Source organism: Ptychodera flava, chromosome 22 (assembly GCF_041260155.1).
Source record: "Ptychodera flava strain L36383 chromosome 22, AS_Pfla_20210202, whole genome shotgun sequence".
NCBI classification, from domain to species: domain Eukaryota; kingdom Metazoa; phylum Hemichordata; class Enteropneusta; family Ptychoderidae; genus Ptychodera; species Ptychodera flava.
The window spans coordinates 22,957,040-22,969,616 of record NC_091949.1 but is presented as its reverse complement, the minus strand read 5'-3'; the positions used below and the strand labels follow the sequence as shown (position 1 = coordinate 22,969,616).

The 12,577-nt window shown below is 36.6% G+C and overlaps 1 protein-coding gene across 2 annotated transcripts; it reads right to left on the bottom strand.

The window, feature by feature from the left end:
* Positions 1–1,881: 1,881 nt before the first annotated feature.
* LOC139122989 (annexin A13-like) lies at positions 1,882–11,843 on the bottom strand. Of its 2 annotated transcripts, none has more exons than XM_070688920.1 (10): positions 11,792–11,843; positions 9,202–9,274; positions 8,040–8,125; positions 7,227–7,346; positions 6,178–6,268; positions 5,899–6,035; positions 4,564–4,753; positions 3,946–4,004; positions 3,032–3,154; positions 1,882–2,106 (listed from the first exon to the last, which is right to left on the bottom strand). In XM_070688920.1, exons 1-10 carry the CDS (start codon positions 11,804–11,806, stop codon positions 2,029–2,031), a joined length of 972 nt encoding a protein of 323 aa, XP_070545021.1. In that variant the 5' UTR covers positions 11,807–11,843; the 3' UTR covers positions 1,882–2,028. The 2 variants fall into 2 exon arrangements, with proteins under 2 accessions (XP_070545021.1, XP_070545022.1); XM_070688921.1 differs by lacking the exon at positions 1,882–2,106 and adding an exon at positions 2,131–2,750.
* Positions 11,844–12,577: the final 734 nt, after the last annotated feature.

The following is a 12,577-nucleotide window of genomic DNA, read 5'->3' as shown; positions in this document are numbered from 1 at the left end:
TGTCAACAGTTTTTTTGTTCTTCTCCCAAAGTCTTATTGAAATATACAGTATCCAGCTTGCCAACTCTGCCTGTACATGCGTGGGATGCATTAATTGTCATTGTTAATTCTGGTTTGGATGAGAATTCAAAAGGGAAAAAAAAGTAAAGTGCATTTTACACGTTTAGACGCTTTCACAGTGTTGATGCTTTGCTGAAGAGCAAAGAAAGAACTTGCACTTGACATTTAAAACAAAACTAGTAAAAAATAATCATCAAAAGTTACAGCTATTGGCTCTTTAAACTTTCAAAAAAGCCCTCTCTCTGTGCAAAGTTTGATGACATTAAAATCATCTGCGCACTATACTGCCTCTTTGATGAACCCAAACATTTTCTGTAATCATGAAGATCACTTTAACATTTTTATGGGAGCGTTTACATTACTAAACGACACACCCCAGTCGGAGCCCTGCGTTGTTCTATCAAATGATTAAATGATCGAAGTAAGGGATGGACCAATTAGCTTTTCGGATGGGGCTAGGTGGCCAGGACGAGGACATGTACTTGGTTTTTTTTCCTACTTTTTAAGACTTTCAAATTTGTTTGAGGAAAGCAGTATGTAGCAGAGCCCCTTCAAAATTCCTATAGTTTCCAGTTTCGTCTCTAAATTTGAAAAAATATCTTGTTCAAATTTAGGTTTTTTTTATTGCACACGACCCCCCCCCTTCAAAGATGGATCATTCGGTCCCTCATAACATTACACGATCTCCCTGGATCACATTGGAGAGATCCATGTACATCATCAGGGCGTTAGATTTACCTCTATCGTTCCAAATAATATTATATTATAATAACAGATTTTATAATAACACCCGTCTCTCCAGTATCCGGAGTTTGCTGTTCAAGAAAAGAAGCTCATATGCCTGTTGCAGGACATAAAATAACTTAGATTTGAAAGACAACTTTGTCCTTCCTTATGTGTGACGATGAAAAATGTAGTTGCTTTTGATTTCTTTTGTTGTTTTCGAGTCACATGATCGCAGGTCGCATTGTCCATTATCGAAGTTTGTATGGCATAATAAGGTCCACCAGGTGAATTTGTGTATCAGCTTTCACCATTCAAGCTGGGTACAATAACAGAACCTTATACTCGATGTTCAAAGAAACTCCTTTCAGGAGATTGTCCTTGCATAGTGCAGAAAAACGAGTGCTTTTGCTGGCTGATGACATTGCTGAGCTACTGAAGTCTCTTGCATGCTCCTCTAGCAAGTATAATAAGTGAAGGACCTTGAGAACAGTTTGCTCTGAACGTATAACGCGTACATTGGAAGACAGATGCAAACAAGTAAAGCCGACAATTCAAGATACATGCATTTCTACAGGGCCATCGATATCATAAATGGACAGGAATACTCTCAGGCTGAAAAGAATACAAGGAGACTGGACATCTTTCTAGGTATTTATTCATCTAGACAAATTATCGCTAAATTACACTGTTGATTAATAGTGCGGCGGTGATTTTCGTGTCTTGCTTTCCTGTGACTCTATGACTATGTATGAACACTCTATGTATTACAGCGACCGAGAACTTTGTTGGCGGCGATTTGGCATGCGTCCACTCACACTTCACGGAACTGTGATGACACCGGCCTGAAGGACTTATCACCTTGTCATTTTCACAATTCATAGAAAACAGCTGGCCCTAATTGAACTCTTAACACCGTTATAGCATTAATGACGGTATATCACTAAGTTACCTTATAATCTCCGAGTAATATCAAAACCAACAAGAGAAAACGACAGCTGTAAAGTTGGCGAAGAATGACTTTTTGTTCTCTCAGAGCAACTAGCAGGTTAATATTTTCAATTTTGCTGATAACACTCATTATTATACTACAAAGACTCAGTCTGTATGATTAATGATGCTAACATATAAATTACATTTAAACTACTAGAGTTCTTAAATTTGGATTCTCTTCTGTACTCTATGACATTGCATCGCAACCTGTTGCATGGTGGCGCTGTCTAGGTCTTTTTTCTTTTCCTCTCCCTATTTTCCAGTGTTCTCACCAGAGTCTGGTCCAATCAGAGCCAACAGAATGTCTCTGTAGTATCCAGATGTGTCACCCTGTAAAATATATTCAAAATACAGGGATATACACCGAAAAGACTAGTGAGGACTTTCAGAAAGTTCTATGGTAGGTATGACGACATTGTGGCCAAATACGATACCTAGGTCACTCAAATCGTTAGCGACAACATTCCCGGCTTTGACCTATTACAGTGATTCATATACTGTATCATTTCATACAATATTTAGACAATTTTGGGACCAATCCTTATTGGTATAGCATGCTAGCAGGGTACGCTTACCTATTCCAGACACCTGGTACCACCACTAACTATCAATGGTTCAGGGTGGTCCTACTTAACTTTGTAAATCACAAATGTCCCATGGAACTGATAATGCACTGCCTTGAATGAAAATGATGGACCAGTCTAACGTCATATTGTGTAAAATATTGATTAAATGAAACGTAAACTACACAGCTTTGGTTGTCTGCCGATTATTGACTCCACGTAATCTTAAATGTTTTACGAACTTTTTCGGCGAATTAAGTGCTGAAAACCTAGAAACCCTAGATAAAATATTTATCTTTAAAATTTCAGAAAGTGTCAACTTTTAGAAAACCACAAGATATCTTCCTTTAACTTCAAGCAATGCAATTACTGGTTTCGTTTATGCATCTAGGCGTATTACAGCGTCCAAAACTAAACAAAACAAAACAAAACAACAAACAAACAAACAAACAAACAAATAAATAAATAAATACCAAGAAATCTGTCACAGAATAAATAATCGTCGAAAGTTTGTTGAAAAAGTATTGCTATTGAAGTTCGCATTTATAAATGAAAGCTACTGGTTGCGCAGATAATGGCGTGGTTACCTTTGTCCACATACGGGAAATCTGTTAAAAATCATCGTCGTTACACTTACTGGATTACCGCTCTTGACAAAAGAGTTATTAAAGGAGAGAAGAATTCAAACTTACTTCGACCCAACTGGCCAAGGACCCTTCGTATTCTTTGGCAAAAGTCCTTTTGATTCCAGGAAGCTCGTATTCATTGGTCTTGACAATAATGTGAGTCAAAATCGACTCGCTCGTACCAAATCCCTGTGAACGAATAATGGATGGAATATGGCAATATTATTTCTTTATCGACCACAGAATATTAGTACGAATAATTTATAGAGCATGGCAATATATATTTTCTTATCGACCAGTGCATATGATCTTTCACCAATATCAGCACGACTGCAGGTTTTGCAATTTTTTCATTAAGGCCAGGAAGAATAATCAATTTGTTCCTTGGAATCGCTGCATCTACTCTGGTGCCAATTTGGAAATCTGTTTTTCAAATTGCACCAAATATATACTTTCACACTGCAATTATTTTAGTGCTCTCAGGGCATTTTCTTTTTGCATATTTTTAGGTTTTTATCTTCTGAGAACACGTGGAAATGACTAGAGTATGTTCTGTCAACACTGTATATGTATATGTAATGCCTCTATTATTGTGGACAGTTTGCAAAATCTAGACTTGAAGTTACCAGTTACAATGTAACTAGTGGGATGGTTTGCTGGTTCTTTAAAAAAATGACAAAAAAAATCGCCCGCCGCCTCTGTAGCTTTGCAAGAAAAAGGTGAGGATAAATATTTTTTCTCTGGCCTGAAGCATTTTTGTTTTCATTTTTGACTATGCCCTGTGAAGATCAAATGCTCCGTCCCAAAACTGTACTGCGCTACACATTTATGTTTACAATGAATTATCTGCGCATTAACAGAAAGTTAACATTAATCCTCAGACAAAGTATGGAAGTTGTATGGGACTAGCCAAAAGCAATTCATCACAACTAAAAATTCGTTGGTTAATGCTTATACATAAAAAGCAATTAAACAGTTACCTTCATTGATTTGTAGAGATTGTAGGCGTAGTACTTGTACTTGTCCGTAACAAACAGAGCTGAGGTTAGATGAGAGAACTTGTTAAAGATGATATGATCTTTATCTCATTACATAGAAATGTGAGAGCGCTAAATTGCAATGATTTTGTCTGGGCAAACTGCTCACTTTGGTCTAAATGTTGTCTTTGTGCACTTCACATCTGAACACTTTGACAATAATATTGTTTCTTTTAATCACAGTGTCAGTGATCGATTTGCGATACTTCCTAGTGACAGGAATCGTACGGTATATCGGGGTTGAACGTTTAGACTGATATGAAGGGGTCTGCAATCGATGACCGATAGACTAGACGAAATTGGTATTCCTTATGGATTGTGATAGCGATCTAAGTCAAGATGGAGTCAATGCAACTCCAAAACAGAGAAATGACAAAGACACGCAGGGTACAGAGTTAAAGCCAAGATAAATAATGATTTCTCGAGTCAAACAGGGCGACCTCATAACGTCAGACAACTTGCCCTGTCTTGTCTCCCATAAACAGTCAGCATGCTTTCTATCCTACACTCAGTTCAAAATGTGTATCAATCGGACTCAACATACACAATTTCCGAACTTACCGATAGCTTTCATCGCTTTGGCCATTGTGCCAGACAGATCTGAATCGATGACCTCTAAGATATCACGTTTTGATAGCTCCATGTACTCAAGTAAGGTGAACTCTAATTGAGTATGGCTGCGGGTAACCATAATGTTGAAGAAATCAGAGTCCTCTGCTCCCAGTTTTACTTTTCCTCCACCATACAGTTTCTTCGAACAAATAAACAAACAAACAAACACGCAAACACATAAATCATACGAACAGACGGGAAATAAATAGAGGAAAGTGGTCATACTATGTGGTAAAAGATAAATCAGATGTGCAGGTAGATTGATGGACTGACGGTTGCATGGATGGCCAGACACTTGAATAGAAAGAAAGAAAGAAAGAAAGAAAAAAAGAAAATAAGAAAGAAAAAGAAAGAAAGATAGATAGATAGATAGATAGATAGATAGATAGATAGATAGATAGATAGATAGACAGGCAGACATGCAGACATGTAGACAGACAGACAGACAGACAGACAGACAGACAGACAGACAGACAGACAGATAGATAGATAGATAGATAGATAGATAGATAGATAGATAGATAGATAGATAGATAGATAAATGGATAGATAGTTGATATATCACTAGATCTACAGATGATAGTACACTAATACCTACATGTATGCATGAGAAAATAAATATAATTATGCCAGGAGGGATGACATAAAGTGGTGTTTCCCCTCGAAAAATATCCTTAATTGTATCTATCATAGTTTAATTTAGCCCTTTGAGCAATTGACTCCTTTCTTTACAGTCAATTCATAACGGGTTTTATCTTAATTATACTCGTCGATTTGAAGAATACGAAAATTGCCCATTAATGTTCAAATCACTGTCTCTGCAACAGAAGGTAATCAATATGTTGGTGACAGATAATGTTCAAAAATTTGATAACCTCGCATTTACAGTGAAGAGACTATGAAAAATATATTGATTATCTAAAGTGCACAAATCTGGCCAAACAATAAACTCTGCAATAAGCACGGGTTTTATAGTAGGCTTACACAAATTAATCTGTATTGGTAGGCACTTTTAAGGTAGTATGCGCCTCGAAAGTGAAAGACTTAAACTTTTGCTCAAACTTTGCTAAATAAAATTTTCAGCCATACTCTTACCAAATCAAGAATTGAATCAAGGGCAACGTGCAAATTTTGTTACTAGAGAAACAAATTACCCGGCTCTAGGAGCTCTAAAATGAGCCCTCACAAGACGAAGATCAGAAAAGAATTGTAAAAGTCTTGAAGTCTGAATATCTTTCCCCGAGGCGCATTCTACCTCCAGCTACTCTATTATGTGTTTCTCACAATTGCATCGGCTTTAGCCGCCTTGAAATCCATCTCCTCTCGGTCTGCCCGACTTCGCTTCAACAGCGCCACCAACACTTTCTGTAAATCACCCTTTGTACCATTCTCAACGTCTTCTTCTAAATTTCGCCCATACACTGCGAGATAAAAAAGTGACGTCAGTTTAAAGCATTTTCACATACACACTGAAGCGTGTTACTTTTATTTATACTGTATATTTTCGTTTGGAAAGGACAAAAAATGACCGAAGATTAATTTCAGAACTTTATAATGACTTACGTTTGTTGTAGGCTTCTGTCATTGCCACGATTTCCTCAGTGCCACTGCTGCAAATGACGTCGATCAACGCATTTTCATCGATAGAGGGCGCCTGTAGAATCGACGAAACATAGATAACTGAAGTAAGTATATATTTGTGAAACAAAAAGAATAACAACGATAATAAAGATGATAATAAACATTGGGCAATAATTTTCCCCTGTGTGTGTCTATGTCTACGTCTATGGCTATGTGTCTGTCTGTCTGTCTATGTATGTATGTATGTATGTATGTATGTATGTATGTATGTATGTATGTATGTATGTATGTATGTATGTATGTATGTATGTATGTATGTATGTATGTATGTATGTATGTATGTATGTATGTATGTTACTGATACATTGATCAATCATGCTGTGTGTACATATAGAGCAGTGTATTTGACGTGTCGAGATCTTAAGATATCTTAATGTGCGACGTTTCTCTCTGATTGTCAAACAGATAGTGAAGTCAATTTTTAGACCTTCGTCTGATGAAAATGGTGAAAATCAAGTGAAATGTGAACCCTATAGTGTCCTCTTTGATTAGTGTTCTAAATTCAGCAAAGTTGATATAGTGAACAGCGTCTGTGGAGGAGAACGCTAAGTTGTAACATTCTAGATGATGATGTTTGATATTAATGTCAAGTACATGAAAAGCACCAAAGCGATAACAGTGTTTTTTTTTTTTCAGGTGTTGAAGATATACTTTCGTTTCAAACATTTTGCCAGTGAGCTATTTGCAATAGAGGGCGCCCACTCTCTGATTGATATTGGATAATTTCATATCAATCAGAGAGAGAGTTTTTTTCTAGTTCATCTTTAAGTCTCCAAATCCTTTCAAGTACCTCCCCAACATACCCTTGATATTTTCAAGTCCCCCGTCAATTCTCCCGTCCCCCTTCAGAGGTGTCTGTGAATGCATGCAGCCTAAATACAAATAAGCGAATCGACCAGAGTTTACAATGCTTTATCTGCGTCGCATTGGCCATGCCCCAGATGGGCACAAAAATGGGAAGATATTCCTACCTGGAGGGCAAATCTGGCGCATTCAGCGTCAAATTCAGCCGGAGTTTTCAACAATCCAATACAGACCTTCTTGAAATCGTCAAGGCGGTATGTATCAACGGCAATGTCATTTACCAGATTCTGAAAAGAAATGTCGGCGAGTGTTAAAAGACTTGTCTAAAGTACATACATGTGCTATCGTCTTGGTTCGAAATTTCACTGAAATGTGCAGAGTAAAGGTGTCTTTTGATCATCCAAATGAGCAGGCGCAATGGAGATGTCTGGCTATTCGGAACGACATGATAGGCATTCAGGAATACAAATCTGTGAGGCGTCTCCTTGGAAACCATACCAAACTTGATTCCTTTGCCGAAATAGAGCAATCAGCCTAGAATCAAATAACAAAATGTTTGCCACAAAGAAACGAAATACAGTGGTATTTACACACTTACAAACAAACAAACATACATACATACATACATACATACTCACACACATACATACATACATACATACATACATACATACATACATACATACATACATATATACATACATACATATATACATATATATATACATATATATATATATATATATATATATATATATGTGTGTGTGTGTGTGTGTGTGTGTGTGTGTGTGTGTGTGTGTGTGTGTGCGTGTGTGTGTATTATTCTACTTTAAAGTTAATGAATGAATGAATGAATTAATTAATTAATTTATGCATAACTTTAAAAAAATTATCAACCAAGTAAACAAACAAACAATATATAGAAAAATATACATAAATAAATAAATATATATAAGTACATACATATTTTAATTTCATACCTTGTCATACAGAGTTTTATATGTATATTTCAGTTCTCTTCTTTCTTCACTGTTTGTGTTTGTCAGAACGTTGAGTAAGACTTGGTCTTTAGTTCCCATCACATGACGTCATAGAAAAGAACACCCATAGTTACGTAAGTTTAGCCAAGCTGGAGTACATTTTCTCGACAGATAGTCAAGGAAAGTCAGAAGACATATTGGCCATGAGGTTTGAAAACTATGTGTATACTAAGTAATCTATGTGTAAATTAAGGATTCTACAGTTATTACGAATGAACAGACTTGACATTGGGGATAGCCAATATTTAGAACTGATGGCACCTTCAAGACACGTTTCTCTAACCATATGCAGTGGTTCCAGAACGAGAAATATAAAAAGATTACAGAACTGTCAAAATTTGTATGGAACTTAAAAAGCAAGAACCAAGTCTTTTGCATTTCATGGTCAATTATTGACAAAGCATCGAACTACTCTTAACATAAGCAAGCGATGCAATCTCTGTATATCGAAAAGCTACACATATATCAATGCTGAGAAATCTACGCTGTCAAACAAACGCTCTGAGTTGGTTTCAAAATGGCGCCACCAAAACAAATATTTTCTATGAAATTTTAACACCACCTACACCTACACATCCCAAAGATGTAAAAGAAAGTGTGGGGCTAAGGATCTTTTCACTTCATCTGTCTGATGATTGCAGGATGCTTGAAACTTAAGTGTATATATATATATATATACATACATACATACATACATACATATATATATATATATATATATATATATATATATATATATATATATATATATATATATATATATATATATATATATATATATATATATATAAGTCCTCTAATTTCCCGTACAGAGTTCTTGCACAGGGATGAAGGCCATTTTGAATGTCCAATGTCAGTAAATTTTAGGTAATTTGTTTCTTTGGTACTAAAATTTGCAGGGTAACCTTGAAGTGTATTCTTGATGCCAAAGGAGATGGTTTAAAGTAGACTTTGTGAAAGTTTTAGCAAAAGCTTAAAGTCTTTTGATTTCAGGCGCGTACTACCTTAAGGTTTACAAGATTACACTTTAAGTTTCAGTTTAATTAATTTAAGTTTAAGTTTCAAGGTTACAACACTGCCTCGTAAGCTTATGCATACTTACTTATTCCGTCAATAGAACTGTGTAATCTTTCACCTGCTTTCTTGGCGTCAAAGTTTGGTTTCCCCTTTGCTGGCTGAAATAATCAATAAATTAAACGCCAAAATTAATGTCGATATTTTAGCATTGTAATACCAATGGTGGCGCTGTTTATATCGTGTTGAATGCTCATACTTTGCCCACCTCTCAGTGTATAGCATCGGGTCTCAGTAGGGGATTTCAGACATAAAGTTGGGATTTCGTTGCGTCTTTCGTGAGCGACTTTTCGATAAAATGATAAAAACAAAGAATATACGTCATTCGAGATAACCGCTTGTTTTCGTCACGGTGGATGTTATGTCAATAACATAGACTCTGATTGTCAGTTTTATTACTTTTTTGTGGGTAGCTAGTTATAATAATGGAAACTAAAACTGTTGGCATGACAAAAAGTTATCGCAGAACCAAGGGACTTCGTCGATTCTCAAAAGTACTCTGCAGCTTGATGGTTTTCAATCTGAAAACTATTGATGAAAGAAATCTGATCATTGTAACAAACGTTCGTATCGTATCATAGTGAGAGGCTCGCATTTCTGTCACTTAAGCTGTCGTTGATCACAAAAACATCAAAGCGGACAAAAAGGGACACTGTTAAATGACGATGGTAACTACCCACCGTGGATCGCACGATGACGCCATGCCTTGGTTGTTTGAAAGCAGACGGTGCGCACCTTCATCATGACAGATTTTCGAAATGTCGAAATTCGATGATATCGAGACCACGGGAGAATTTGTTTTGAAAATGGTAAGGAAAACTGAATCTTTAGCTCGAATTTTCTTTAAAATTGTAAAGTTGTTTTTTTCAGCACAGATAACACAGATAATTGTGACCATTCTGAATTTCTTATAATCTTACCATGAAATTAGGTTATTGCCTTTAACAAAATTTGAACTTTGACCATGCTATTGTTCTTTACACAATATGAAAGTGGCCCCCTTTTTAGACTTACCTAGAGCAAATTGTGAATAAGAGTCTAAATTATTCATTTTTATTGAAATTTTAGGTACAAATTACGTTGCTATGGGTACATGTATGTGATGTTCACATAAATCGCCTCGAGTATAATCATACATCAGTGCAAGTCCTCTGTTTTTTTCTTACCTGCGATGTTAGGATCGCAATCGCCAGTTACATAGTATAATCGGATTTCATTTTAGAATTTGATAATCAGTCTGTGTTGTGAAGACTGTAATATATCACTTGCTAATGTGGAAATTCTGAATATAATTAATTGAAACTGAATTAATTGAATACCAGTGAAATTCACAACTGACCAAAACTTACAGTCTGTCATGACGCTGAGAGCCAATATTTGCATGCAGGCTTTTTTACACTTTCATCGCTTCCAGAATAAGAGAAGAGAGAGTTCAGGGTTACGCAAAAAGCGACAAACATCTGCACCGTACATCGTATTACAAAGGGGGTGAGCTCCCCAATTAAAGATCGTTATGCAACATTTACGAAATTGATGGCAGGAGAAACGACTGTGTTAAATATATCATCACCAAGAGAAATTTGCATAATAAACAAATCACCGTTCAATCTGGCACATTCATTTAGTTTGTTGAGTGGTACGATTTTTTAAAAGAGCGTTTGCATTTAATGCACCGGGGAGTTATTTACAAGACGGAGTAGAAATCATCTTTTAACAACGGGCCTGAAGAGGTCTGCTGTGCTACCCCACTCCTTTTCCGCGTTTTAACGTCTGTCTTAATACAAATGGAATACCCCGTTATTGAAAGAAGCGCGGGAATAATTTGTTAACCGATATGTCGGCTGATATCGATTACATCACAGCTTTGACAATACCAGTGAATTTTGCGACATCATACCCTCAGATTATTACTGTTAATGAATCCGATTATCCAGCATTGTGGCCCAAGATGTTTCCCATATCTACAGATGCACTGGCGTCGCCAAAACTATAAAATAACAGCAATACTGTACCCCTCCCGGCCTATATTGGACTCAAGCAAACGTTACACTCCATAATGTCCTTGGCTTCTCCTCTTGCATCATGTCTTGTAGAGTTTGCTTTCGCCCGTTACCAGCCAGGAGGAATCCTGGCCGACATTATTGCTTAAATATATTACAAGAAGAATATTAGTATATACTGATATAATATTTTAGAACTTCAGTGAGAATTAAGCAGGAAATTAAACCGTGAAGAACAGAAAAATAATTTATCTGTAAATGATGAAAATACCTTGCTGGTTGACAGAAGTTGCCTGATTATTGGATACTTTCATTAAAGACGATGCAAGTATGCGCGTTTCACCAAGTCGATTTCTTTTGATATTCACTTTTTTGCAGAGGCGAGTGTGCGACAGTGCTGACCAACAATCCGTTTTGGTATTGTTGATAGAAGACTATAGACCTTTGCTGATAGTTTGATGGCGCTTTGAATTGCATCTTTCCACTTTAGATACTAGTATGCCATTTAAAATTGAACAGAAAGTTTTGATGATTGTTACTGTTGCTCACTGCTATTTCCAAACCTCGAGAATAAGGTGTACAAGGTGGAAGAGATAACACAATGGAACTTAGACTTACAGCGGTTGTTGCCATGGTCGCTAGACTGTAGACTTGTTAAATTCGAAAACCTAGAGGAATATGATGTAAGGTAAAAGAAAAACTATAAATGCCGTCGAAATGATCAAAGATAAGAATACAGTGCAACAGGTCATTTAAAATGAAAGCAATAGTTAGTAATAGTACATACCTTTTCAAAACTTGGGTCTTCAACAATGCTATAGCACAACCACCAACTATATTTCACAGCCGCTATGCTCATTCGAGGACGCTCAATCTAGTTTTGTAAAGTCCCTGTTACAACGTCGGTATATGACATGGCTGTAGAGGGCGCGTCATTATGGTATGACATCATTCTTAATTTCTTATGCATGAGATAGTAGTTTTGTCTTACATGAGAGTGTATTGTCCGTCCGTCACGGGTCACGGCTATTTCAGGCCAAGGCACATTCCTTTAAAAACATGAATGTAGTGAAGATGACACAGTCGTCAAGTACGAAAGTGCCAATTTTCTCTTAATAGAAATAATTGTACCTGCATTCAGAAGCCATACCATCAGTTTACGATTTCTACTCAGAATTCAGTGTTGCAGCAAGTGTTGACCCAAGAGAAATCAAAATTGCCCCTAAGGGGTGGCCAATTTGATTTCGGGGGGGGGGGCTGGAGGAAATGGGTATGGCGACAATTTATTTTTGTACCCACCCTGACGGCAATTTTTTCCAGGGATTGCTTCAAAGCAAATTTTCTTTTGACCAGTGGAGTCAAAGCAATTTTTTTCAAAATACAAAATCGTCCAATCACAATCTT

Bases quoted from the DNA above. Each gene is read 5' to 3' on its own strand.
- LOC139122989 (XM_070688920.1), bottom strand. The intron at 6,036-6,177 runs GTAAGTCATTAT...TTTATCTCGCAG, and splicing joins GACAGAAGCCTACAACAAAC to TGTATGGGCGAAATTTAGAA. The intron at 3,155-3,945 runs GTAACTGTTTAA...ATTCGTTCACAG, and splicing joins ATCTCTACAAATCAATGAAG to GGATTTGGTACGAGCGAGTC.